Source organism: Bos indicus x Bos taurus, chromosome 17, assembly GCF_003369695.1.
Source record: "Bos indicus x Bos taurus breed Angus x Brahman F1 hybrid chromosome 17, Bos_hybrid_MaternalHap_v2.0, whole genome shotgun sequence".
NCBI lineage: Eukaryota > Metazoa > Chordata > Mammalia > Artiodactyla > Bovidae > Bos > Bos indicus x Bos taurus.
The window spans coordinates 68,610,225-68,635,993 of NC_040092.1; the positions used below are offsets into that span (position 1 = coordinate 68,610,225).

At 48.0% G+C, this 25,769-nt stretch overlaps 1 protein-coding gene across 2 annotated transcripts in view; it reads left to right on the top strand.

Annotated features, from left to right (window-relative positions):
• The window catches only part of TMEM131L (transmembrane 131 like), a 175,232-nt gene that overhangs the window by 143,791 nt on the left and 5,672 nt on the right, over positions 1–25,769 (top strand). For both annotated transcript variants that reach the window (XM_027513485.1, XM_027513486.1), the window contains exons 26-31: positions 5,455–5,603; positions 13,976–14,100; positions 16,919–17,085; positions 18,180–18,365; positions 20,748–20,826; positions 21,715–21,794. In XM_027513485.1, coding sequence (XP_027369286.1) covers positions 5,455–5,603; positions 13,976–14,100; positions 16,919–17,085; positions 18,180–18,365; positions 20,748–20,826; positions 21,715–21,794 — 786 coding nt within the window. The remainder of the gene's footprint in view (positions 1–5,454; positions 5,604–13,975; positions 14,101–16,918; positions 17,086–18,179; positions 18,366–20,747; positions 20,827–21,714; positions 21,795–25,769) is intronic.

Genomic DNA, 25,769 nt, shown 5'->3' on the forward strand with positions numbered 1-25,769 from the left:
ACCTTCAAATGAGAAATTGCCGGGAGGGTCAGAGGATTCAGACCCATGCTCCTGGATCCTTGTCTACTTCTTGCTGTTCAGTTCCTGTAATAGAGCCTAGATGACCATGTAATATCTAATAGCACTCAGGAAGAGTGAATAAATTAAATAGAGGAGCCCACAAACATAGAATTTGCTTTTGTATCCTTATAGATTGTAGATGGTTACTCCCCGCCGTCCCCAAACCTTCCTGCCCTGTGCAAATGACTGGTATGTTTAGGATGCTTTAAATGGAAACAAATCTCTCACTTCAAGAATTTTTTAGAAACTGTTCTTTGGCTGACTTGTCAGCCTGTTAAGCAGTGTCGGGGTGATTGTGGGTCAGATCAGAGCAGGGTTGATCAAAGATCTATGGCTTTTCACCATGTTTGAGGTGCTAATTCACAGGCCTGTATTTCTCCCCAGAATTAATCTGTCAGCAAGAGGCTCCTCACAGGGAAACCCGTTCACTGACATGTATTTGGATCTGTCTTCTCTTTACATCACTATTGTAGGAAAATATCAAAGAGGTTAATAAGGAAACAAATGGCCCACCATTAATTTGTGATTTAAGCATTTTAAAGAATTGAGAATTTTAAAAGTAAGAACGGACTGAGAAATCTAGGGCAAGAAAATTGTAGTTTAAAGATAGGATTGGGGTTTATGGTAATCCTGAGGGTTCAGGGTTCTCTTGTCAGATATTAAAGGATGGCATTGTGATAAGCTGGCAGATGGTGACAGGCGGGGAGTCGTCATGTATAAAGAATACTCAAGAATGAGAAAACCAGAAGTGTTAGACCCTTCTGAGTTTTCACTTCCAACTTTGGAGCATCAGTTTTTTTTCTATCTTGAAAAGGATTTCACTTTGTGTTTCCGTCTTAAGATCCTTTCTAGAATCTGAAGAACATAGCTTCAGTCTTGTGAGCTGAACTCAGCCCCCCAGGAGCCTCTTGGGAACGGAGGTACCACTCCGCTGAAACCAGTCAGCATCTGGGCCGTGTTCTCCTCCCAAAGCGCCCAGATGTTCTTAGAAACACGCCTAGTGACAAGACAGCCTTTGGGAAGAGGGTCTGGGGAGGCGGCCTGTTTGCCGAGAGCACCGAAAGTGGGGTCCTGAGCCCGGTGGGACTCCGGAGCGCCTGAGCGCTGTGCCTTCTCACTCTGAGGCAGTGCTTTTTCTGAGCGTAGCCTGCTGTATGAGAATAGTCTTCTGAGCTGTGTGTGAACGGCTACGTGCTCACCATTATTCTGGAGAAACTGTTTTCTGAGTAACAGAAAATGTGTCATCCCTTTCATGCTCTTTCTTCTGCTTCCTTCTGAGAGGCCTGTAGTAAATAATAAATTAAAATTCGTGATAGACGTGCAGTCTGCCGACAGATTCCTCAGGGCTCTGTTTGACACACTTGTCTACGGCCATCAGCCTGTCAAACAGCTGTGAAACAGTGACACCCTCGAAGTGTGTGTTACATGGTCCAGAGTCTCTTGACAGTCTGACAGGAGCAGGGCTTTATGTGTAGTGTAAATAAGTGATCTTTTGAAATATATCTCTTTTCAAATGTTTGTAACTATTATTTTTTCATTTTATGATCAAAATAATGTACATTTAAAGCTGGGGACCAATCGCTCCTGGCCTCAGCATGATGAAAGAGGAATATTTGGCAAATTTTTTGTTGCCTCTGCTTGTAATAATGTAAGGGATAATGAACTTTTAAATTTAATACCCTAAAGCCTTGAAATTAACAGTGCTTGGAAGTCTTTAATGAATTGGACAGATACTTACAAAATTTCTGAAATACCAGTATTTTCAGAAATTAAAAAAAATAATTTCATTTATTTAAATACTTACAGATACCAAGAACTAGAAATGAAAATCTAGTGGTTTACTCAAAATACAGCATACAACTAGATTTGATACAGCTCAGAAAAAGCACTGCCTCAGAGTGAGAAGGCGCAACGCTCAGGCGCTCCGGAGTCCCACCGGGCTCAGGACCCCACTTTCGGTGCTCTCGGCAAACAGGCCGCCTCCCCAGACCCTCTTCCCAAAGGCTGTCTTGTCACTAGGCGTGTTTCTAAGAACGTCTGGGCGCTCTGGGAGGAACGGCGAGAACACGGCCCAGATGCTGACTGGTTTCAGCGGAGTGGTACCTCCGTTCCCAAGAGGCTCCTGGGGGGCTTTCAGCTCACGAGACTGAAGCTATGTTCTTCATAGCTTCAAAACTCTGAGCAGGATTCTGGCCCATTCCTTGTTTCTATTTTTCGATTGTTTTTTATTTTTTATCTTCCTTTTTATCTTGTTTTGTTCTTTATCTCTGTGGCTCAGGCACTCCTGCTGTGGCAGAAGAGCGTGTGAGCCCGTGAGCGCGCACACTCAGTAGCATGCCCGGGGGTGGCTCCATTTTTAAAGCCAAGTATATGCTCACGGTTATTTCTGAATTCTTGAGTATTGCCATGTTAGAGTTTCTGGAAGACCAAATTTGAATTCGTTTTATTATTGGTCCTGATACACTCCAAAGGGTCACAAAGAGTCAGACACAACTGAAGTGACTTAATCTGCCTGATTCTTAACCCCTACAGTAGGTATTAGCAATTTTCTGAGTCTGTGCTTTATCCCTTTTAAGGGGTAGTTTAGTGTTAGATATTAAGTTTGGATCCTTTCTAAGAAACTTTGATGTCTGATACTTTTAGTACTGTTCTTGGCCTGAAGAAAACTTGAGGAAAATAATTTTCTCGTGAATTAAGGTTCTAGGAAATTCATGGCACATTTTTAGAGAATAACTGTATTCTGGTCACATGGATGGCTTCAGGAACCCAAAGTGATGTCTTTGTGACATTATTTTCTGTTTCAATCCTGTCTCCCTTGCTCTTGGCTCTTTCTCAACTCCTTCGTGGTGCTAGATATTTTTTTAAAATTAATTCTAATTCGAGGCTAGTTACTTTACAGTATCGTGGTGGTTTTTTCCACACATCAACGTGAATCAGCCACGGGTATACATGTGTCCCCCAATCCTGAACCCCACCTCCCACCTACCTCCCCATCCCATCCCTCTGGGTTGTCCCACAGGTGCTGGATATTTCACCGGTGGGTGTCTCACACCTGATCTGTGTTGCAGAGGATTTCATGTTCCCCGCATGTTTATAGCTACATAATATTTACATAATTTTCCATTAACAAAATAAAAGAGCACTTACCTTGTAAGTGTTACTGATACAGTGGGTGCCTCTTGCCTTGAGTCAGCTTGATGTGCAGCTTCAAGGTTGCAGAATCTGGAGGGCATTTGACTGCTCTCCTTGTCTGTGTTGAGGGCCTCGTGCTGCCCCGGGCCCCTCAGCGAGCAGATGACAGCCTGTAGCCTGCTCGGCTGCGGTGTGTTTGCAGGCAGGCATCTACACTTCCCCAGGTGGCCAGGGTGTTATGGGGGACTCTTCCTTAAAGAAGAAAGGGGAAGGTATGAAATCCTTTCTGACTCATATTAGTGTCTTGAGGCCAGTTATCATGGGGCTGAGGTTGATTTACCTTATTTTGAAGTCAAGGATAGAAGAAGAAACACACTTAGGAATGAAGTTACTTGGAAGAACAACGGAGAGATCACATTTTCAGATGGCGGGTTTGATCCCTGAGTCGGGAAGATCTCCTGGAGAAGGAAATAGCAACCCACTCCAGTATTCTTGCCTGGAAAATCCCATGGGCGGAGGAGCCTGGTAGGCTGTAGTCCATGGGGTCACAAAGAGTCGGACACGACTGAGCGACTTCACTTTCCTGCTGATGCCGACCTTGCCTCGTGAGTGGCTCGAGCCCAGTTCTCACCCGAGGGTGCTGTTCCCCTGGCAGAAGGGCATCTCCTGCAGGAAGACACCCTGTCCTCCCATCGTTCGTGTGTCTGTCCGTGATGACCCTTAATATTTTTGTCTTTTCTGGTTGCACCTTTTTAACAGTCACTCAGGGCAGGTGGATAAGGTGTGTTTCATTTCATATTTAAGAAAACTGTAGCTCAGACAGTTTAAGAGACTTACTTCTGATCATAAAACTGCTGCTGCTGCTGCCAAGTCACTTCAGTCATGTCCGACTCTGTGCGACCCCATAGACGGCAGCCCACTAGGCTCCTCTGTCCCTGGGATTCTCCAGGCAAGAACACTGGAGTGGGTCGCCATCTCCTTCTGCAATGCATGAAACTGAAAAGTGAAAGTGAAGTCGCTCAGTTGTGTCCGACTCCTAGCGACCCTATGGACTGCAGCCCACCAGGCTCCTCCATCCATGGGATTTTCTAGGCAAGAGTACTGGAGTGGGGTGCCATTGCCTTCTCCATCATAAAACTGATCAGTGTCTGAATCACGTCCATAACCCAGGAGTTTACCTCCTCCTCCAACTTAAAAAAAAATTGCATGTTAGATCCTGGTCGAGGAACTAAGATCCCACAAGCCACATGATGCAGCCAGAAAAAAGCTTTGGTAAAATAAACAAGCTGAAAGTTACCATTTTAAATTATGAAGCTCAGTGACGTGAAGTCCATTCACATCATTGTACAGCCTTCAGTGGAAACCATTGGTTTCCAGGGCTTTTTTATCCTCCCAATAAAGCCATCAAGCAGTGACCACTGAGCTCTGTCCCCTCCAGTCCCACAGCCACCATTCTCCTTCTTATCTCATGAATTTGACATCTCTAGGTCCCTCAGACAAGTAGGATCACACAGTATTTGTCCTGTGACTGGCTTATTTCACTCAGTACAGTGTCTTCCCTGGTGGCTCAGATGGTGAAGAATCTGCCTGCAATGCAGGAGACCCAGATTTGATCCCTGGGTCATGAAGATCCCCTGGAGAAGGAAATGGCAACCCACTCTAGTATTCTTGCCTGGAAAATTCCATGGACAGAGGAGCCTCATGGGCTACAGTCCATGGGATTGCAAAGAGTCAGCCACGGCTGCGCGACCAACACTTTGACTTGATGATGTCTTCAGTGTTCCCGTGTTGTGTCGTATGCTGGAACTTCATTCCTTTTTCCCCTTTCTTAACCGTTTTTGTTTGTATGTTCAGCAGTGCTGATTATATTCGTATTGTAGTGTGATGAATCATCCTGTTTAAAGCTAATGGTGTTCCATGCTATTTACCACATTATCTTTATCCATCCATTTGTCTGTGCTCAAATTTGGGTTGTTTCTACCTTTGCGCTTTTATAAATAATGCTGCAGTGAGTAGTGGTGTGTCCCTCCTCTTTCTTCCCATGACCTCTCTTAATAACTGTTTGGAGAACTCGATATAAGTGCATTTTCACCTGTAAACAAGATAAATTTTTAGAGCGTTCATTGTGGATGTCAGAAACAGCCCTTAAGTCTAAGCCTCATTAAATCAAATGAGATTGCGTGGTGTAGGAATGAAATTTAACTTTGGGGAATGTGAATGGAAATAATTAGCTAGAAATTGAATCATTTTTATTTATTCAAGGGAATAACCAGCAAGTGCCTGTCAAGAATGAAGTAGACAATTGTGAATCTTTGAAAAAGGTTGACACAAAGTCTTCTTCAGAGAAGAAGATTCACAAAGCAGCTAAAGAAGACGGATGTTCTGAGAAACAGGACATACCTTCAATCGAGGTCTGTATCCATTTTTTTCTTGCCTTTTAGAACAAAACCCAGTTTTAGGGCTTTAAGTTGCAAATATCTGTGTAATAACTCTACATTTGTATTTCATACTTTTTCATACTTTTCAAAGAGGATTGTTATATATTTTGACTTCACATGGATAATTGGTGAGGTTGATGTGTTCAGAAAATTTATCTTCTAATTCTATAGGAGATACTAAAATAATTTTTGATGACATCAGATAGCTTTTATCTGCAAGAGAAGCTGTTCTTAAGCAAAATGGGTTAACTCCTGGGTAAAATTGGTAGAGCAGAACCAGGTCACATATATCTTCTCTCTAACTGTTACCCAACATCCTTTTTAAGGGCAGAGTCTTGCTGATTAGAAGCATAAGCCAGTGTCCCACAGGAGAGGGATGTCCATCTAGCTTCAGTGTGTGGGCCCTGGCAGGATAGACTCCCAGAAGAGAGAGCAAAGCTTGGGTACTGACCCAGCTGGCTCTGTACTGTCCCACCGTGTAGACCACTGCAAAGTGTCTAAAAAGCAGAACCCAGCCTTGGATCTGATAGGAAACAAAGTTCCCAGATAAAGGTGGGAAAGGGATTTAGGAGGATTTATCTGCTTTACCTCAGAACAGAGCTGTCTATGTATTAGCACAGGCACAATGGGAAAAATAGAATTGCAACTCTGCAGATATACCGTAGGAAAAATGAAGAAAAGGAACAGAAAGTACCAGAAACAGACCAAGATTCCAATCCAGAAAACCTATCCAGAGACATGAAGGGAACTTTGAGAACGCCTCACACAGTAGACTGAATTCAGTAAAACACAAGCTCTTAAAGGCAAATTAATAGGTGAGGATGTAGTTGGAAGAGGTGTATGGCAGTGGCTGAAAATGACTTATTGAGCCGAAGGAAAGGCTTAGAGATAACCAGAGTGAATGTGGAGGAAACATCTTAAGAGATTGAAGATTTTAGGGAAAAGATGATAATAGATAGGGGGAAGTGAAGTGAAGTGAAGTCGCTCAGTCGTGTCCGACTCTTTGCGACCCAGTGGACTGTAGCCTACCAGGCTCCTCACTCCATGGAATTCTCCAGGCAAGAATACTAGAGTGGGGTGCCATTTCCTTCTCCAGGGGATCTTCCCGACCCAGGGATTGAACCTGGGTCTCCTGCATTCCAGGCAGACGCCTTAACTGCTGAGCCACCAGGGGGACAAAGACAAAAACAGTCCAATGTAAAAGAACGGTTGTCTCAGTAAGTGACCCAACAATGGATCAGAAAAGTATTCAGCGATGTGATAGAAGGAAAGTTTCCCAATGTGATGGTAAAACTGAATTTAAAGATTCAGAGACACTGTCTGTACACCAGAAATGCTGATCCGTGATAATAAACGTAGGCACATCCTGGTTAAGGTGTTGGACTTAAAGCTTAAAGAATTGTGCAGAGAAGACGGGAAATAAATATACATATGTCTATGGCCGATTCATGTTGATATATGGCAGAAACCAATACAGTATTGTAAAGCAATCATTATCTGATTAAAAATAAAAAAATTTAAAGAAAAGGCAGGAAAAATCAAACACACACCTAGGTTTGCCTCTGACTTTGTAGAAGCATCTAACATCTGAGAGCAGAAGTGCTCTCTCCTTGAGACAGTGAAAATGTGAACAGGAACGTTATGTCCAGGGAAGCTTGCACTCAGGCTCAAAGGCAGTAAACACACATCTGTAAACGCAAATGAACTTGGCAGCCTTGCTTGAAAAACAAAGTTAGTGAAATTTAGGCACCCAAGATAAAAATAAAGATAGACTCAGGATCGAGGAAGCAGTGTTAAAGATCTTTTGAGGTTTCTTCCTATTTTATATCCAGAACTAAGGCTGAACAGTTGTCAATTATGGTTGCAGAACAGAATTCAAATATTAAAACTTTAATGAAGCAGAAATAGAAATAAAATCAGCAAAAACAGGAGGTGGGATTGAAAGATGAGTGTAAAGTAAGTTTTAATTTTCTCTTTCTTGGTAGCGAGCCAATTTTGTACAAAACTGAAGCATGTAGTTTGAAAGGGTGAGAACCTACAAAATGTGCTTCACCGTCTTCCTCTTAGCCTTAGAGACATCCTTGGGAAATTAATGCCTCACGTGGAAAAGAAACATGTATTGAAAGTTGCATTCCTTTGGTTCTACTTGATTTTCTTCTGTTAGGTTCAAATAAAATTGAGCCTTAAGTTTTTATTTAAAACCAATACAATATGGTAAAGTAATTAGCCTCCAATTAAAATAAATTAAAAAATAAAATAAAATCACGAAAAAAAAAAAAACCAAAAATGCATGGTGTTAGTTTTCTAAATTACTCCCATCATCTGTCCTGCCACCCTTATGTACCTATAGGTTTTGAAAAGTCATGTTAAAAAATAAGGTTTGCTAAATAATCAATGGGAGAACTGGGTTATTTCTCAATGGTGGGATTTTGCATGATTTCTTTTTTTCCTTTTTTATACTATTCTGTTTTTGTTTAAACTCTATAAAAAGCATGAATTTTTCACTGAAGTAAATGAGTGTGATACCATATAAGAAAATCACAGACATTCCAAGCCAGAAATTTGTGGTCTGTCGAGAAAGACAAGCTATTTCCATGTAGTCAAGTGCTCAGGTCAGCGCGTTGTCACAGGGGTTTCAGAGGTGGGAACATCGGCTTAGCCTGCAGGGCCGTGGAAGCCCCGAGCAGTAAGGAGCTTGTGCAGGGGGTGTTCGGAGAGCCTGGGGAGGGCAGATGGGCACCCGGCACACGGGACCCTGAAGCGCGGTCGGGAGCCACAGCGAGGGAATTGTCTGACCGAGAAGCAGCTCAATCAGGAGGGGAAGTGGGGGAGGCAGAGTCAGAGTCCAGCCAGCTTGCCAAGGCCTTTCAGGCCGACTCAAAGTGTAGATTTTAGTCCCTGAATCTCAGTTGGATTCAATGAAGTAAGTGAGCACAGGCCCTGGGAAGGGATGCTTGCCTGCTCAGGAATTCCAGGATCAAATTTTTAAAAGCACTCTGGCCCAAACAAAAAGTCTCTTTGGAGGATTTGGCCTGTGGGTGGCCCGTTTGGGGACCCTGCTGCAAATCATGAGAGCTGTTGAAGGGTTCTGCCCTGGGCAGGGTCGGGGGCTGGTGAGGCAGGATGACAAACGGAAAACAACCTGCAGGCTGCCGTCTTCGTGAAGGTCGTGATTGAGGATCTTTAAATTCAGTTTCATAAAGGTGGCGAAGTGCCTGTGATGAAGAGCCAGTGTGGCGGTTTAGCACGTGCTCGAATGAAGGTGTGAATAGGGCATTTCTGCAGGACCAGTCTGGGTGTTTTGGAGGCTGGGTTGGGGGCGGCAGGGATGGGTGCCGGCTCTCTTCTCACCAGGACGCTGTTCCTCTGCTGGGCGGTGTGATGTAATCAAGGCCGGGCTTGGCAGGAGTGGGTGTACAGGATGGGACAGTGTAGGAGACAGACCTCAGGACTTCTGAGGACCTCAGTGCTTGAAGGAGAGGAGCCATTTGCAAAAATAGGTCCAGGGTTTGAAGTCTGGGGAACTAGAATTTGGGGAATCGGGACTTCCCCAGTGATGCGTTCCTGTTCATTTCAGGGCAGTGTTGCCTAGTGGTTAAGCGGCATGGTTTTTTGTTTTTGTTTTTTTGCAGCTGATGTGAATCCAGCCCCTCTTACTCCTTAGTGTTGGGTGAGTTACTCAACATCAGTTTCTTCATGTGAAACATGAGAGTAGTGATGGTGTTCCTACCTCTTAGGGTCTCGAGGATTAGAGGAGTGACTGTGATAAGTGCTTGGGACGGCAGCCCTTGGGAAGCACTGCCCAGTAGTTAGAATCAAGGAGGTGACAGGTGTGACCGTGATCACTGCCAACAGAGGGGAGGCCAGACGGGCACGGGAGCACCCAGTGGGTGGGTAATGCGGAACTGGAACCACTGTTGCGAGGCAGGCCCAGGGCCCGGGACTCAGGGGCATCCCCGTGGAGGTTAGCATTGAAGGTGATGTCAGCTCTCTGACGCGGACACCGAGGCCAGCGGCCTGAGTCTGCTTGACGGGGCGAGTGGGACAGACAGACAGCAGGTGAGCTGGCTGGGCCACAGAGACAGGACGCACGGTCAAGAGCAGAAGTCGAGTCCGTGGACCTGGGGGAGAAGGGACTGGAGGCAGCTGGGAACAGGATGCTGTGCTGCCCTGCGGCGAAGGGGAGGCTGACTCTAAGGGCTGCCGACCCCGCTGCCCCCTGGCCATGCGTCCTGGGAGGGGAGTGGGGAGCCGATACCGGCAGGGTCCTCAGGGCAGGGCCGCCAGGCTGGAGGTGTGGCCCTGTCTGCGCGTGGGGGGCGCCGTGCCCGCCCCCAAGCCCCCAGCCACAGAGCTTCCCTGGCTCCTGTCCAGACTCGCCCTCTGCATCGGTGCCTGCGTGCACGGAGCCCGGACGCTTGTTGGACTCTGGTCCAGGGCTCGTGTAGGCTCCTCCTCCCATCCTTGCTCTGTGCTGGCAGTAGGCTCCACGGGGGGCCACACTGGGGCCAAGAGTCTGGGGGCTCGGGCTGTGCTCGGGGGTCCGAGGCTCCTCACAGTCCCTGAGTGGCTTTCCGGGGCGGCCGGGTTGGGGTGGGCTGTGGGCAGTCCTTTCTGCTGGCTCTGGGGCCTGCTCTCCGTTTCGTAGCCTCTTCTTTACAAACCCTTGAGTGTACTTTCCATTTCATTGTTCATTTGGAGAAAATCATTCTCAATAAACACATTCCCAAGTGCAGTGCTCAGCGTTTGTTTTTCCTGTGCATTCTTGGGGCCTAACTTTGCAGCTTAGAAGACTGTTTAAATCTGTCTGTAGCACATGGGGAGCATTCCTCCAGATTTATTGGCGAAGGAGGTTGAAGCCCAGATTTGGGAGCCACAAACCAAATTTTAGTCCCAGCCCTGGCTGTTTATTTTCTTATAAGCAGATCTCCACCCGCCCCCCGCTTAGAAAAGAAATTCATGACTATTATAGAAGCGTAAAGAAGGGAGGAAAAGATGTGTCCAGAATGGATCACTTTTTGCATTTTTCTGTATTCTCTTGCCTCTCTGTGCAAGTATTGAAAAACTCGGGATAATTATATTATTGTGTATACAGAGCTTTGTTGTAATGTCATAATTTTGAATTTTCTCCTGTTAGAAATTAATGAGGAACTTTGTTTTCAATGGTTATATAACATTCCATCACTTAATTGTGCTGTAATCCAAACCATTTCCCTGCAGTTGAACATTAGAGTTGTTTGCAGCTTTTTATTTTCATGAATAACAGGATGGTGAACTAAGTCTGGCCTGTATACCTGGTATATCCTTGCTATAGGTTTCTAGAAATAGAATTAAAGAGTATCAGCTGTCAGGGTCCCTCGCGTGTACCTCCAGCTTGCTCTCAGAAAGGCGGTGCCTGTCTCGCTTCGTGCAGGGTGCATGACAATGGTCGTATTAGTCCGGTCTCAGCAGCACTGTTCTTTGGCAAAGTCTTGGTCAGTGGGATAGGTAAACAGTTGCGTTTCTTCCTTTCAGTTTGCATCTCTTACTAGAGAAAAGTAAGGATTTTCCTTCATTCTTTTTGTAAAATTCTGAAAAACACAAGATACCATTATCTAAGATCCTACCACTGATGTTTTTTAAAATTTGTATTTTTTCTAAGTTAAGATGTGAATGTCCAAGCCAGTTTTGCTCGCCCTGCTGAGAGCACTGCCCCACCCCTGGCCTGTCCCTGTCTTTGCAGGCATAAACACGCAGTGTAAACACACTTGTGTTTTTAAAGCCAAAATGGAAAGATGAGATACAAGTTGGTCTATAATTTGTCTTTTCTAAAGACATGCTTTATTATTAAACATTTTGGAGGAACTCTTCGTGTTTTTGGCCTTCTCTGTTTTGTGAACTTGCGTTTCATGTCCTTTGTCCACTTCTCTGTTGAATGTGTTTTTCCGCCCCTTGTTTTCTTTGAGGACATAGGTGAAGGTGTTAACTCTTTGTCAAATAGTAAAACAATTTTTTCCCGTAGTTTGCCCTTCCCTCCTTTTATTTGACTTATGTACAGTAGCTTTAAGAATGCCTTTGTGCAGTCTGTGATTTCTTTTTTATTTCTTCCCTTGCTTTTATTATTAAAGCTTAGGAAATTTTATTTCCCCACCCTGTGGTCAGTTAAGTTGTCCCTCATTCAGGAAGATCAGGTAATTCAACAATGATGATGATAATAGCTCAGTCTTATGGATGCTACTTACTTTGTGTCATGTACTTGAAGCCTCACAACAGCCTTTTGGAAGACTTGGCCATCTGAGGCAGAGGGAGGTGAAGCTACTTGCCCAAGGTGACTGAGCCTGTCATACAGAGTGGGGTTCAGGTCAGGCGGTTCAGCCTCAGAGACTTAATTTCAGATCTGCATGGACTCTTCAGACCCTGGTTAGCCCTGCCTCCTCACCACCAAAAACCAGAGACCCCCTGTCCCTGTCTTCCTCCCGCTTCCCGACAGTCTGTAGCTTCGGTTCCCCTCAGCTCCACCTGCGGCCTCAACTGCTGGCCTGTCCTCCCCTAGCTAATCCTGGCCACCTGCTTCTGCACCACCTGATGCTTCTCTTTGACACACACAGACACACAGACAGACACACACGCACCCTCTCCCCTGCCGCTCCTGTGTTTGCTGCGGACGCCTTGACCAGCATGTCCCCCACTCTCCTGAGGCTCACTCTCCTGAAGCCCACAGGCAGCCCTCCCTCTGGGGTAGCCCTCCGGCGCTCCCCTCTTGTGAGCCACCTCGCCGCTCCCCAGGTTGCATGGAGAAGGCGGCCACGGAGCAGAGCGGCTCTGGCCCAGCTCGCCCTTCTGGCTCCATTAGAAGCTGGCCCTTCACTTGTGGGTGACCCTGGGACAGAAAGGCTCAGATCCCCGCTGTGTTGTGTATTTCCAACTTGTGGTGGGGTAGGGGGAGAGTGAGGTGGGGAGGAGCCTGCTTTTCCCCTACCTGACCACAAGTTGCAAAGAGAGCAATATTCAAATAAAAGTGTTTTGTATTTGATGTTTAAAATCGCACCTTCTCTGACCACACATCTTTAGTGTGTCTATTTAGTTTCAAACTTTTCGGCACTAAGTCCTATAGGATAGGACTTTGTGTGTTTGGCTGCCATGTTTTAAAAGTACTCTCAGAATCAGGAAAAAGTTAATACTTATTTGGGGGGGGAAGTAAAGGTTAAAGATAGCAAAAATACAATAATCCAACCACATACGCAGTTTAAAAATATCATTTTGTTTCTAGTATTCGTTTATGGTAGTGATATCTATCATATTTCTTTGATAGATACATGAGGCTTTCACTGCCCCAGACATGTAACATGCAGGCATCTGAAACCTTTTATTTTTCCTCTGCTTTAAAGGGGCAGCATGGTAGAAGAAAGAAAAAAAGTTTTAGAGGACATTAAAGAGATGAGCTACTTATTTAAAGGGCAAGTGGACCCCTCCTCCCCTTGGGTCTGTTAGAAAAATATGACCATGCCTCACATTTAAAGGACTTCTCAGGTGGCTCAGTAGTAAGGAATCCGCCTGCCAGTGCCGGAGCCTCAGGAAACACGGGTTTGATCCCTGGGTCGAGAAGATCCCCTGGAGGAGGAAATGACAGCTCACTCCAGTATTTTTGTCTGGAGAATCCCATGGACAGAGGAGCCTGGTGGGCTGCAGTCCACAGGGTCACACAGAGTCGGACACGACTGAGCATGCATGCCCTTCAACATTTGAAAGAGGAAAAAACCCAAATTTTAAAAATTGATATATAATATATGTATGTCTCATGCTAAATTTAAGTTTTTTAGAACCACATTTAAAAACATCAAGCATATTCTTGGTTTTGTTTACTTGAAAAGCTTAAACTAGTTTGGAGTATTCTCTGGAGTTTTGGCTGTTCTCCTAAAGTTCATTTATAAACAAATAAAAACATAAATACACAAATTACTCCTCTAAGTTGAGTTTTTACATGACTTTTCTTCAGTAGTAATTCATGTGAATTGCACATACCAAATAAACAGGTGAAGGTCGGAGGATTTATTGCTGTTGAGGTTAACAGCAAGCTGACCATAAATTGCTAACAGATGTTTTTCCTTTTTAGCCCCTGAGAAATTTTATAGGCAACAGTTTGTGTTTTTTTTTTTTCTTCTTTTTGCAGAGGTTGAAGGAGGTAGAAAAAGAAAGGAAATGAAAACAGACTAGAGATTTAGAAATATATGTCCTCGGTGTTCACTAGTTCTGGAATGTTCTGAATTCAGATGGGGTTAATCTTCAAAAGTTAAAATCACACAGAGGTTTTTCTGTGTATTAGAAAGGTGAAGCCTTTACTAACATTTTCTTTTTTTCCTCTTTAGCAAGAAGATCCTTATAGGAAGAAGGCACTTCAGGAGAAGAAAGAAGGAAATGTACAAAATTTAAATTGGAATAAAAATCGAATGTGCAGAAAAAACAAAAAAAGGGGTGCTGCCCAGGTCTTGAGGTGTGTAATTTTTACAATCCCTTTAAATTTTCAACTATTATTTACTTTGTAATTTTACATTTAGCTGTTATATTTCAATCTTATTTTTGTTGAGTTGGATACAATAATGTGAGAGTGTAGATATTTGTGTTTTGAGAGGAAAATATATTGTTATTAATATTCTTAAAATTAACATATCTTCTGGTTACTTTTGTTGTTGTTGAAAGCCCCTTAAAGTGAACAAATTTTTAAAATTTTACTTGGTAAAATGCAAAAAGCCATGGGAGGTTTTAGGGGAAAACCTTGCCATTCCACCTCGCCAGGGCCTCTGTTCTTCTGCCTGTGAAGTGACGGGAGCAGGTGGTAGAGAAAGCCCTGGGCTTATCTTCCCGGCCTGACCCTGAGCTGTCTGGGGTGCCTGGGGTCCTGATAATGAAAGAGAATGGCCCCAGGCACTGGATCTTCTGCTCCGTCTTGCAGAAGAAAGGTTCTTCCATTGCAGGAAGTGAGGTACCGACACTACGAGGTTGGGCTGCACCCAGAGCCAGATGTGACCCCAGGCAGTTAGACACTTTTGTTGATAAACCTTGGTTATCTGCCAGTGAAGGTTCCACCAGGATTTGTGAGAATCCCATTTGCCTGAGTTTCCACAAGTGGCTCTCTCAACCTAATTTTGCATCAATTCCACAGCTCGAGGGTTTTCCCCACTAGATCAATAGTGTGTCCATCCTGACTCCGTGTGCGGAGCGCCTCCCGCCCTCCACAGGTCCCCAGGGTGCCTGCTGAGCGGCCCCACGCTGACGGGCTCCCTGACCCGTCTGGGTGGGTCTCAGAGTCTGCTCTCCCAACATGGAGCCCTCCTGCGGACCCCGCCCTCCGCAGGTTCCTGGGGCGCCTGCTGAGCGGCCCTGCGCTGACGGGCTCCCCGACCCCTATCTGGGTGGGCCTCAGCCTGCTCTCCCGCGCTGCCCCTCCCGCGGACCCCGCCCTCCACAGGTCCCCAGGGCGCATGCTGAGCTGCCCTTCACTGACAGGCTCCCCGACCCCTGTCCGGGTGGGCCTCAGAGCCTGCTCTCCTGTGCTGGCCCTCCGCCCTCTGGCTTGTCTTCTGTTGGGCACTGGCTTCTGAGGTTCCTCTTTCTTGTGAGCTCAGCTAGGTGGTTACATGTGTGTCTGTCCCATTGTTCTCTGGCAGCTCCACATTTGTGTGGAGAAGAGTCCACGTTGCTGTGGTAGTTGCTCTCATGGTTGGAAGGGAAGTCTGGCAGAACAGCCCCTTTGGCGGCCAGGACCCCCGGGTGGGGGCACCTAGATGTTGCTCACAGCATCTGTCCTTTGTTTGGATCCTTGGGATGCAGCCCTGTGACATGCCCACCCCCTGCCCCTCCACCGCCCCTGTGTGTCCTGCTTTACGGGGAGGAGGGCCGAATGACCCCAGGGGGCCTTTTTTTTAAAGCTACTTATTTATTTGGCTGTGCTGGGTCTTAGCTCCAGCACACAGATCTTTAGTTGAAGTATGTGGGACCTAGCTCCCTGACTAGGGGCCGAACCTGGACCCCCTGCCTCGGGAGCTTGGAGTCTTAGCCCCTGGGCCACTAGGGTCGTCCGCTCCCCACCCCCCCGGGGGCCTTTAGGCTCTGGTTCTGTGCCCTGCAATCAGCAGCATGCAAATAGGAAAAAAAAGACAGATACCCACTGTTAGATTATTGATGGGTAATTATTGATCTATTAAATTGTTAAATACTATTTTCATGGGTAATTATTCTTACATTATTTGAAAGCTACAATGTGGTCTCCTATAGAAAGGAAAGTCATCCCTTATATTCTCATAAAAGGTTGATGGACTTATGTGGTTCCTTTAAAGTGGTGTATTTGCTTGATATGGACACACAGAAAGATAAAAGGTGAGGGCGGAATTTCATCAATTGAATGTTAAGATATATTTTTGAAAGCAGATTTCTGACATGCGAAAGAAACAAATTTAAGTTATTACAGAATAACTGTGAAGTATCTTATAGGTGACCAGATGAGCACGTGATGCTTATGTAGCTGACGGTTCTTGGCCGTTCTGCTCCCGTGGCTCCTGCTTCTGTCTCTACTCTTTGCCCTGAGTGCTCAGAAACCAGGGAGACCACCGACTCCGTCTCACGCTCAGATCCTGCAGTCGTACGTGACGTGAGGTGCAGAAGTCGGACTGTGTGAAATAAGCACCTAGGTCTTCCTGTAGTGTTCTCAGCACAGTTGTGTGTCTCCATTTATAAGACCTGTATTTCAGGTCTTCCTTCAAGTTCATGGTCTAGTTAGAGAGATGTAAGTGTTGGACGGTGAATTCCTTGGGGAAAAAATGTTCTTCTTTATAGATACTGCACCTTTCCTAACAATATGTGACTCGTGGTGGTCACTGCATAAACGTTTGCTAAATGAATGAATGAGAAAAGATAACAGTTAACACCGAGACCTTCCCCCAGACACCAGGAAGCAGGATCATCCACCCAGAGTCGTTTTACACCAAGTCCGAGGAAGAAACGCCGAGAGTTGTGGGTTTTAGACCTGCACCTGCCACTTAGCAGTTGGCCTTGGACGACTCATTTAACCTGTGCAGTTTCACTCCGCTCACTGTAAAATGCAAAGCGAGTAAATGAACTCCACCTTAGTTCTGGTTCTAAAATGGCAAAGTCTTGTCTTTCCTGATCTCTGTGCCCTACTCATCATCACCCCCAGAGAGAAGAGAGCTTGAGTTGTCACAGATTCATACTCGCACCTCTGCTCAGTCTCAAGGAGAGCAGGTATGTGTGTGTGCAGGATACCGTGCAGACGGGATTTTCTGTGGCTCTTCCAGGCCTTCCGACCAGAGCGAGTTAAAGCTGGTGTGCAGTGAGTTTGAAAGGTCTGAGCTGAGCAGTGACATCAACGTAAGGAACTGGCGTATCCAGGAAAACCCTGGGGAAGCATGCAAAGCAGGTGCCAGCTCTGGAAGCAGCTTACCTGCCACGCAGGGAGAGGCAGGTACGGAACCGCCTTGAGCTACGAACCCACTTCTGCTGGGCTTGTTTCCGTGGGGAAGTACCGGGGTGAGAGGTTATCACTTCCCAGGCAGTGTCGTCATGCCTGAATGGAGAGCTGTTGGATGGGACAGGAGGCTGAGGCTCTCCCGAGCCCTCACGTTGCGCCTCTGACCTCCACACCCCTGAAATCTGGCCATTTTCGATGGTGTCATGTAGACGGCCGGAGGAAGAGTGGGTGCTTGCTCGAGACAGGACCCCCTTGGATAGAGGGGAGCCGGGGAGAGCCAGGGGGGAACAGTGGCTGTTCTCTTGCCCCTGCCCCAGGGGGCAGGCACCTCCTGCAGAGCCGGCTGCCGTCTGCAGAGGAGTGGGTAGTGCCCCCAGGAGTGGGCAGTGGAGGTGCCGGGGACCATCTAGGGAGGGCAGAGAGCGGGAGAGGAACAGCCGTGGATGTGGCAGCACCGGGGTGGGGTGTAGAGCGGGCAGTCACGATCCTCCTACCAGCACCCACATTCCCAGCCATGTGCCCACCGGGCTGCACCCAGAACACAGACTTGATGGGCTTCGCCTTCCTGCCCTGCACACGTGGGTCTGCCCAGACCTGGGTCTTTGTGGTCTTCCTGGAGGTTCTTCCCACCTTCACGTAAATAATATTCTGAAATGCGAGATGAACATTTTAAAAAATATTTTTATTAGAGTAGAGTCAATTTGCAATGTTGTGTCAAGTTTCAGATGTACAGCAACATGATTCAGTTTTATTTAGACATTTGAATAGAAGAAATGACCTCCATGTCTCCAGTCCAAGGAGAGTAGTCTTGATTTTCTGGAGAGAAATCCTTGCTGTTCCCAGAACTATTGTTAGGCTGACGTCATCCCGGCTGCTGGCGGCCTCACCCCGATGGCGTGCATCGCCCGCAGAGTGTGGGGGCCCGTGGTCAGCAGCGGCTGGCTCAGGCCAGTCCTCAGGCTCAGGGAGCGTCTTCTTCCCGCCGGAGGGGCAGAGGGAGCGCGGCCTGAAGCCGAGCCCTGCCTTCCTCCCCACCCGGGCACTCTCCTCTTCTGGAAGTGGCCCAGCTCCTCTCTCGCTTCCCGCAGAGGGTTACTTTCAGAAACCGGGGAAGAAGGGCGCAGAGAAGTCCTGCTCAGACTCCGGCTCAGACTGTGGCAGCTCCTCAGGCAGCGTGCGTGCCAGCCGGGGCAGTTGGGGCAGCTGGAGCAGCGCCAGCAGCTCGGACGGGGACAGGAAGCCGGCCGTGGGCCCTCCGCGCTGCCTGCTGCCCGGTAAGTCCGCGGCTGCGCCAGGGGCCTCCCCCGCCCCGCGCAGGGCCCGCCCAGGCACAGAAGGCTGTGCGTCCAGTGTTTGCTTTGCTCTGCTTTTGTTTTAATGTTTGTATCTATTTCACCTATTTTGGCTGTGCTGGGTCTTCCTCGCTGCACAAGCTTTTCTGTAGTTGGGCCGGTGGGGGGTGCTCCCTAACTGCAGTGCACGGGCTCCTCTTCCTGGCGTCTTCTCTCGCTGCAGAGCACAGGCTCTAGGGTGCCGGGGCTTCAGTAGATGCGGCTGCTGGGCTCCAGACCACAGGCTCAGAAGTTGTGGCGGGCTTAATTGCCTTGTGGTAGGTGGGATCTTCCCAGAGACGGGATGGAACCTGTGTCTCCTGCATTGGCAGGCGGATTCTTGACCCCTGAGCCACCAGGGAAGCCCTGTGCTTTCTTCCTCCCTCCCTCCCTCACTCTATTATCATTATTTTAAGTTTGTATCTTGAAAACAGCTCAGAGAACTTCCATGTTTATTTTTTCACTTGTACATGTTTTTATTGTGGTAAAATACATGTAACCCCAAATTTACCATTTTAACAATTTGTAAGTGTGCGGTTCAGGGGCATTAGATACATTCGCATTATTGTACAGTCATTGCCACCATCCGTTTTCAGACCTTTTCCCCTTCCCAAGCAGAAACTCGGTACCTATAAATCCACAGCTCTCCCTTCCCCATGCCCTGCAACCCTGTGAACTTCTCTGCTTTCTGTCTGTGAATTTGAATACTCTAGTATCTGGTAAGTCAAGTCATACCATACCTGGCCTTCTGTAACTGGCTTATTTCATCTAGTGTGATGTCTTCAGGGTTCATCCCCATTGTGATGGACCAGGGTTTCCTTCGTTTTAAGGCTGAGTTACTATTCATTGTGTTTTCATAGCACAGTTTATCTGGCTGTTCATCTCTTGATGGACACCTGGATTTTTCTATCGTTTGAGTACTCTACTAATGTTGCTATGAACAGTGGTCCTCCCTTATTTTTGAAAAATTTACAGATACAGGAAATGTCAACGAAGCACCTATATTTTTATCACCTAGAATGAATAACTCTTAATTTTGTCATATTTACCCTCATTTTTTTAAAGTAATATGTCATAGTCTGTTCCGCTTCCCCCTCCTTGAGAGACTCACTGTCCGCTGTGCTTTATTTTACATTCATACATCCATCAACAAAGTAGAGAATCGTCTTTAACGTACGTAAAGGAGACCGTGCTTCAGGGAGCATGCTGCGTTGTTAGCTTCTCGCTTGGCGTGGTTTGCTCTAGCTCTGTGTCTATGTGAAGATTTAATCCACTTCTTTCCACTGTTACAGTCAGCATGGCACAGGCTGAGCTCTTACCAGGACAAGCAGGGAGACAGGGGTTCATCCTGGGGGCACTCACTGTGTGTGTGCGTGGTCACGAGTGGGGGCTGGCTCCCTGGCCCCGAAGTGTCTGGCCTGGAGAGGTCACATGGCTTGTTGGACACCCAGAAATCCATGGCTTCCCCAGAGCCCAGCCCCTTTCCCAGCCTCCTGCTCCTCACAGAGACCTCTGCGCTCTCTCCTGCCGACAGTGATACCTAAACAGAAGCTCTTGTCTTGGGGACCAGGACCCTGATCCCATAAAAACCGAGACAGCCACCCACTTGTGATTTCCGTCTTCTCAGCCTTTTTCTCGTTTTTGGCTTCTCCTGCAGGCATCTTTTTAGGCGCTGCTTGCCTAGTGACCCCCCCATAAAATTTCAGTGCCACCTGCATACAGCAGACATCTCTCTGTGACTGTCCCGTGCCTTACACATAAGTCGTCAGCTGTTCTCCAGTCCCCTCCTGAGCAGGCACGACGCCCCCCGCGTGAGGAGCGCGTGCAGCCTGGGTGCAGGGCGGATTGCAGCATTTTGTTTGTGGTGGGCTTGGTGTTCTTGGCCATTGAAGGCAGTTTGGCTGTTGATGTTAGTGGGGTGTTTTTAAATTGGTGCTTAACATGAACAAGAACAGAAGAGCAGCTCTTGCCTGTGGGATGCGGCCCACAGTAAGAGAGAGAATGGTGATTGATGCCTTCCTGTGACGCAGGGCATTAGGTGCAGTCTCCTTGTGTTTGGAGATTGCATAATATCAGGAAAATGTCCCCAATATAATAATCATGTAGAAGACCAAAAGCAGAAAGTGTTTTTAAAGTATGATCCCAATTTTATATATATTTATACATTAAAGGTTTTTTAATTAAAAAAGTACTGAATGTGTGAATAGTGAAAAACAAGTCACTCAAGGAGGTCAATGATGTTAGCAATCTGCATCTTAAATGCAGAACAGATACAGTTAGATTATGCTTATAAAAAGTTCTGATCATCTTTTTGTTTTTATGCAGGAGACAGTGTTTCACAAAATGACTTTTCTTCTGAAGCTCCCATCTCCTTGAATCTTTCTCGTAACATCTGCAATCCCACGTAAGTGTTTGGTTTTCCAGCTTTTATAAATATGTTTCAAGTACCGCTTTTTTGTTTTTTCTATTTTGTGTGTTTCTTCTTTGTTTTCAGTTCTGCAGGCTAAAAATAGGAAAACCTTTTAATGATATGAGAGTAGAATTGGTTTTATTAATAATTTAAAACATACATTCCTTCCAAGATAACACATTCGTGCAGGAGCATCTCTGGTATCCCTGGTCCTTTCAGTGATACAGCTGTGTTAGAAAAATTCTATGTCCTGAAAGTAGAAAGAACAGTAGTTATAATAAGAATGGGAGCCAGGTACTCTGCTGGGACTTGAAATAAAACAGCATTGATGGTTCTTAGAAATGTGAAAGGACCTAGTAGACCATCACATGTTTACAGCTTCACTGTGTGATGATTTCCACAGCCTCAGACAACATAAACAAGCCCATTTACTGAGCGGGGTGAGGTGGGTAGGGTATGTAAGCTGGATTGAGTTTCAGAGTGAGGGGGCAGATAGGTTTTAGGTGCCACGGGACAGGGGGATGTCACAAAAATGAAATTGGATGAGGAAAGCTCTGCGCGAGCTCTTTCTCTTTGGGGTAGAGAATGAACACGGTGTGGAAGGTTGCTGCCCGCTGCAGGGAGGCCGAGTGGGAACTGCAGGGAGGCCGAGTGGGAACTGCAGAGCGTCTGAGCTACTTTAGTTAAAGTTGTGCAGGTGCTGTTTATTAAAACAAGACTTGGCTGGGTCTTAGGAATCTAATATTCTTCAGCCCTTTTTCGGTGTATGCCTTCACGTCTGTAGTATCTATCTGTTTTGGTGTGGGGAAGGATTTATGTCAAGCCCCAGTCAGACTTGTTTGCAGACACTCAGCGGCTCCTCTTCTCCTTGCTCTCCCTCAGCGATGTGAGCGGCCTCCCCGCGCCTGCAGATGCTCCCTGCCCCAGCCTCCCTGCTGGGCCTGCTGCTGCTGAAGAGCAAGGTGAGGCCCGTGGCTCCTGCTCCTGCTCAGGTGTCCACGCCACCCTGCTGGCCAGGGAGTTTGAGGGCGGACGGAGCCGGCCTGGGGGTGAGGCCGGACGAGGCCCCCACCTTGAGCTCCTGAGCATCCCTGCCCTCCACCCTGGTGTTCCTGGGGCCCCTTCTGCTAGGACCCTGACCTCCTTCCTGGAAGGGAAGGCGCGGGTGGCCTGTGGCCCCAGAGCGGGGGTGGGAGCCCCTCAACGGGGTCTGCCGCTGCCTTTATTTCCTCTTCTCATCTGAGAGGGCGGAAAAGCAGGGAGCAGACCAAGTGTCCAGTGCCTCCATTAGCCACGTCGACCACACCCATGTCTTTCCCTGCATGAGCCGAGGCCACATGCTGAGCTCCACGGCCCCTCTGAGCAGGGACAGTGGGGACGGGTGGGGACAGTGGCCGGGGCGTGGACCTGGGGCTGGTGGGAAGGAAAGCCGCTCCGCCCAGGGTCTGTCCTGGAGGCCTCCCCTCTCCTCCTCCTCCCCTCTCCTTCCCATCCCTTCTCGTGCCCTTGTCTCACGTCTCCTGTTTTCTCCTTGGGCCTCCGTCCTGCCTCGCCAGGCGCAGGCTACGCCTGCTGGTCACCCTCAGGGGCACCATCTACCTCTTGCTTTTGCTTGTGTCCCTGGTGTAAGGTAAAGGCTGCTCGGCACAGTGGAGCGCGTTAACTTTGAACGCAGGAGGAGGCTCCGTGAGGCTGTCCGATTATCACCAGAAATAAGTTATTTGTGAGTCCAATAAAAATAAGTGTTTTCTATGAAAAAAATACTGTTAAATTCAGTAGTTCTCTGAGACAAGATTTAGAAAGGTTTTTTCTTTGAGGTGATAGAGGGGAGAGAGATTTAGCTCATGATGAGGAAGAAGAAAGCCTGCGTCAAAGCAGGCACGCCTCCCACTTTCTCCTGTGTGTTTCTGTCAGTTGGAGAATCTTTTCTCATCTGCCTGTTGTGCGTATGTGTTTCAAGTGCGTTTTTGCCTCGTCTTTGTTAACAGTCTGCAGTTTACTTTTGTTGTTTAGTTGCTCAGTCGTGTCTGACTCTTTGTGACCCCATGGACTGCAGCACGCCAGGCCTCCCTGTCCATCACCATCTCCTGGAGCTTACTCAAACTCATGTCCATTGAGTCGGTGATGCCACCCAACCATCTCATCCTCTGTCATCCCCTTCTCCTGCCTTCAATCTTTCCCAGCATCAGGGTCTTTTCCATTGAGTCAGTTCTCTGCATCAGGTGGCCAAAGTATTGGAGCTTCAGCTTCAGCATCAGTCCTTCCAGTAAATATTTAGGGTTGATTTCCTTTAGGATTGACTGGTTTGATCTCCTTTCTCTCAAGAGTCTCTTACTACTCTCAAGAGTCTTCTCCAGCACCACAGTTTGAAAGCATCAATTCTTCAACTCAGCCTTCTCTGTGGTCCAACTCTCACATTCGTACACGACTACTGGAAAAACCACAGCTTTGACTACACAGACCTTTGTCGGCAAAGTAATGTGTCTGCTTTTTAATATGCTGTCTAGGTTTGTCATAGCTTTTCTTCCAAGGAGCAAGCATCTTTTAATTTCATGGCTGCAGTCATCATCTTCAGTGACTTCGGAGCCCAAAAAAATAAAACCTGTCACTGTTTCCATTTTTCCCCCATCTGTTTGCCATGAAGTGATGGGACCAGGTGCCATGATCTTAGTTTTTTGAATGTTGAATTAAGTTTGCTTACTTTACTTTTTGGTGACCTGTTAAAATCCCTATTTAGGCCCTTTAGTTTCTGCAGAAACTGCCCTTATTCATAGTCCTTGTCCGCAGGGCCTATCTCAAGCCTCTTCTTCCGCCCCACCCCTCAGCCCCCATGCCAGCCTCTGCCCTCTGCCCTGCTATCACATCCCTGCTGAGCCTTCTCCCCTGTACTGCACGCACCTCCACAGCCACAGGCATGCTTTTGCCCAGGTTTTCCGGCTCCTTTGCCTGTGGCTGAGAGAGTGGAGAACAGCGCACATGACTGGTCGGCCCGCTGTGGACCCCACCCTCCCCACTCCCACACTCAGCGCTCTGCCCTGTCTTCTCTGCCGAGGCCTCCTGTTTGCCTGGGGCAGAGAGGAGCTGGTAGAGGCCTTCAGAAGCTCCGCCCGCCCTGTCCTCCACCCTCTGCTGCAGCCCATGTGTCACAGTGCCGCTGCCGGGCTCTCTCCAAGTGGGCAGCCCCCTCTGCACAGCAGAAGCACTGGGAGCCTCCCTGCCAGCCTGGCCTGAGTGCAGCAGCAGCCTCTCTCCCTTGGCCTCCCGGGCCTGGCAGTCTCTGCAGAGCCACTTAGAGCAGCATCTGCCTGTTGACAAGCCTCCCGTCCGCCTTGAGGCTGCGGGGCTGGCTGTGCGGTGATGCCTGTGTGTCTGGGGCCCCGCTGCCTCTGTGTCTGTGAGCCCCACTCTGTCCTCAGTCTCCACGCCCACCCTGCCCCTTCTGCTCAGGCTGTGACCTGGGGGTCCTGGTGCAGTCCCCCTCCACTCCCCCAGCTCTCCTGTTCGTCTGGGTCATGCTCCCCTGGGGGGCTGTCCCCCTCCAGCCCCCTGATGGCCCCACCTCTGCTCGGTCAGCCTGGACCCCGCACCACCAGCTGCCGTCTGCCGTCTGTCCTTGGGGCTTTGTGGGCGTCCCAGACTGAACACTTCCCTCCTCAGCCTGCTCCTCACACAGCCTCCCACTCGCACTTTCTTGTTGCTCAGGCAGAGGTCTGGGGCTCATCCTTGACCTCTCAGCCTCTGCCTTTCACATAGACCCAGAGTCTGAGCACATCTCCTCTCAGCCACCGTTATTTCTCACGTGGGGTATCACCACAATCTCCTGACAAGTCTCTGCTTCTGCTCTCACCTCCCCTCACTGTCTCATCTTTTGTTTTTTCTTTTGAGGTACAACTGATACATGCATTTTATTAGTTTCTGGCATATAAGTAATACAGTGATTCAATGTATGTGTGTGCACGCATGCTAAGTCACTTCAGTCATGTCCATGGGATTCTCCAGGCAAGAATAGTGGAGTGGGTTGCTGTTCCCGCCTCCAGGTTTCAATATACGTACATTTTACAAAACAGTCGCCACAGTGAGCCTAGTCAACATGTGTTGCCACCTCACCGTCTGTTGTTAGTACTGCAGCCAGAGGGTGGTGTTGGGTCTGAATCGGATCGCGTCACTGTGGAGAGCGGTGAGGGGTCTGCAGTGCTCACCTGAGCTCAGGCCTGCCTGCTGTGATTCTCTGGACGCTACCAGAGGACAGGAGGCTTGGGTCAGAGGCACAGGATGCTTAGCACAACGAGCAGCCTGAGAGCCTCATAAGCACACTTCTGCAGGTCCTCAGACTTTGAGGGGTGATGTGGGGGGCACCCAGGGCCCACCTGCACCTGCAGTGCTCTGTGGTCGCGTTACAGGAAGGGAGCCCCACGCTTAGGAAACCTACGTGTTTTGGTTTTTAATAATAGGTAGGAGATGACGTCTTTATCACTTTGGACAAAGCAGACTTGCCCCTTGCTCTACACTTGAGACCTTCCCCACATCTCCTGAGACCTTGTTCAGTGGCTGTCCTTGGAAAGACAGGTCAGAATGTGGGCGGCCAGAGCACCCTCTCGGGGGCGTGGAGACGCCTGAGACCCCCAGAGACGGTCTCACAGCAGCATGCACGCACCTCGTCTCTGTGTGGTCCTGGCCGCTGGTTCGTTTGCTCGTGAGCATGTGACTCTAGAAGCAGTTCTTGGTGAATTTGACTGACAGAACGGGAACCAGATCTCTTCATCAGCTCATCCAGCCTCTGGTTCCAGCGGCTCTCACCAGGACTCGGGACAGGATGCATTGCCCTTCAGGACTGAGCACAGGGTCTGGGCCCAGCCGCTGAGCCAGCCCTAAAGCACCAGGGTGGTCCTAGGAGGCAGGCCTCATCTTTGAGGGACCCCCACTGCTGTGGTAGCTAC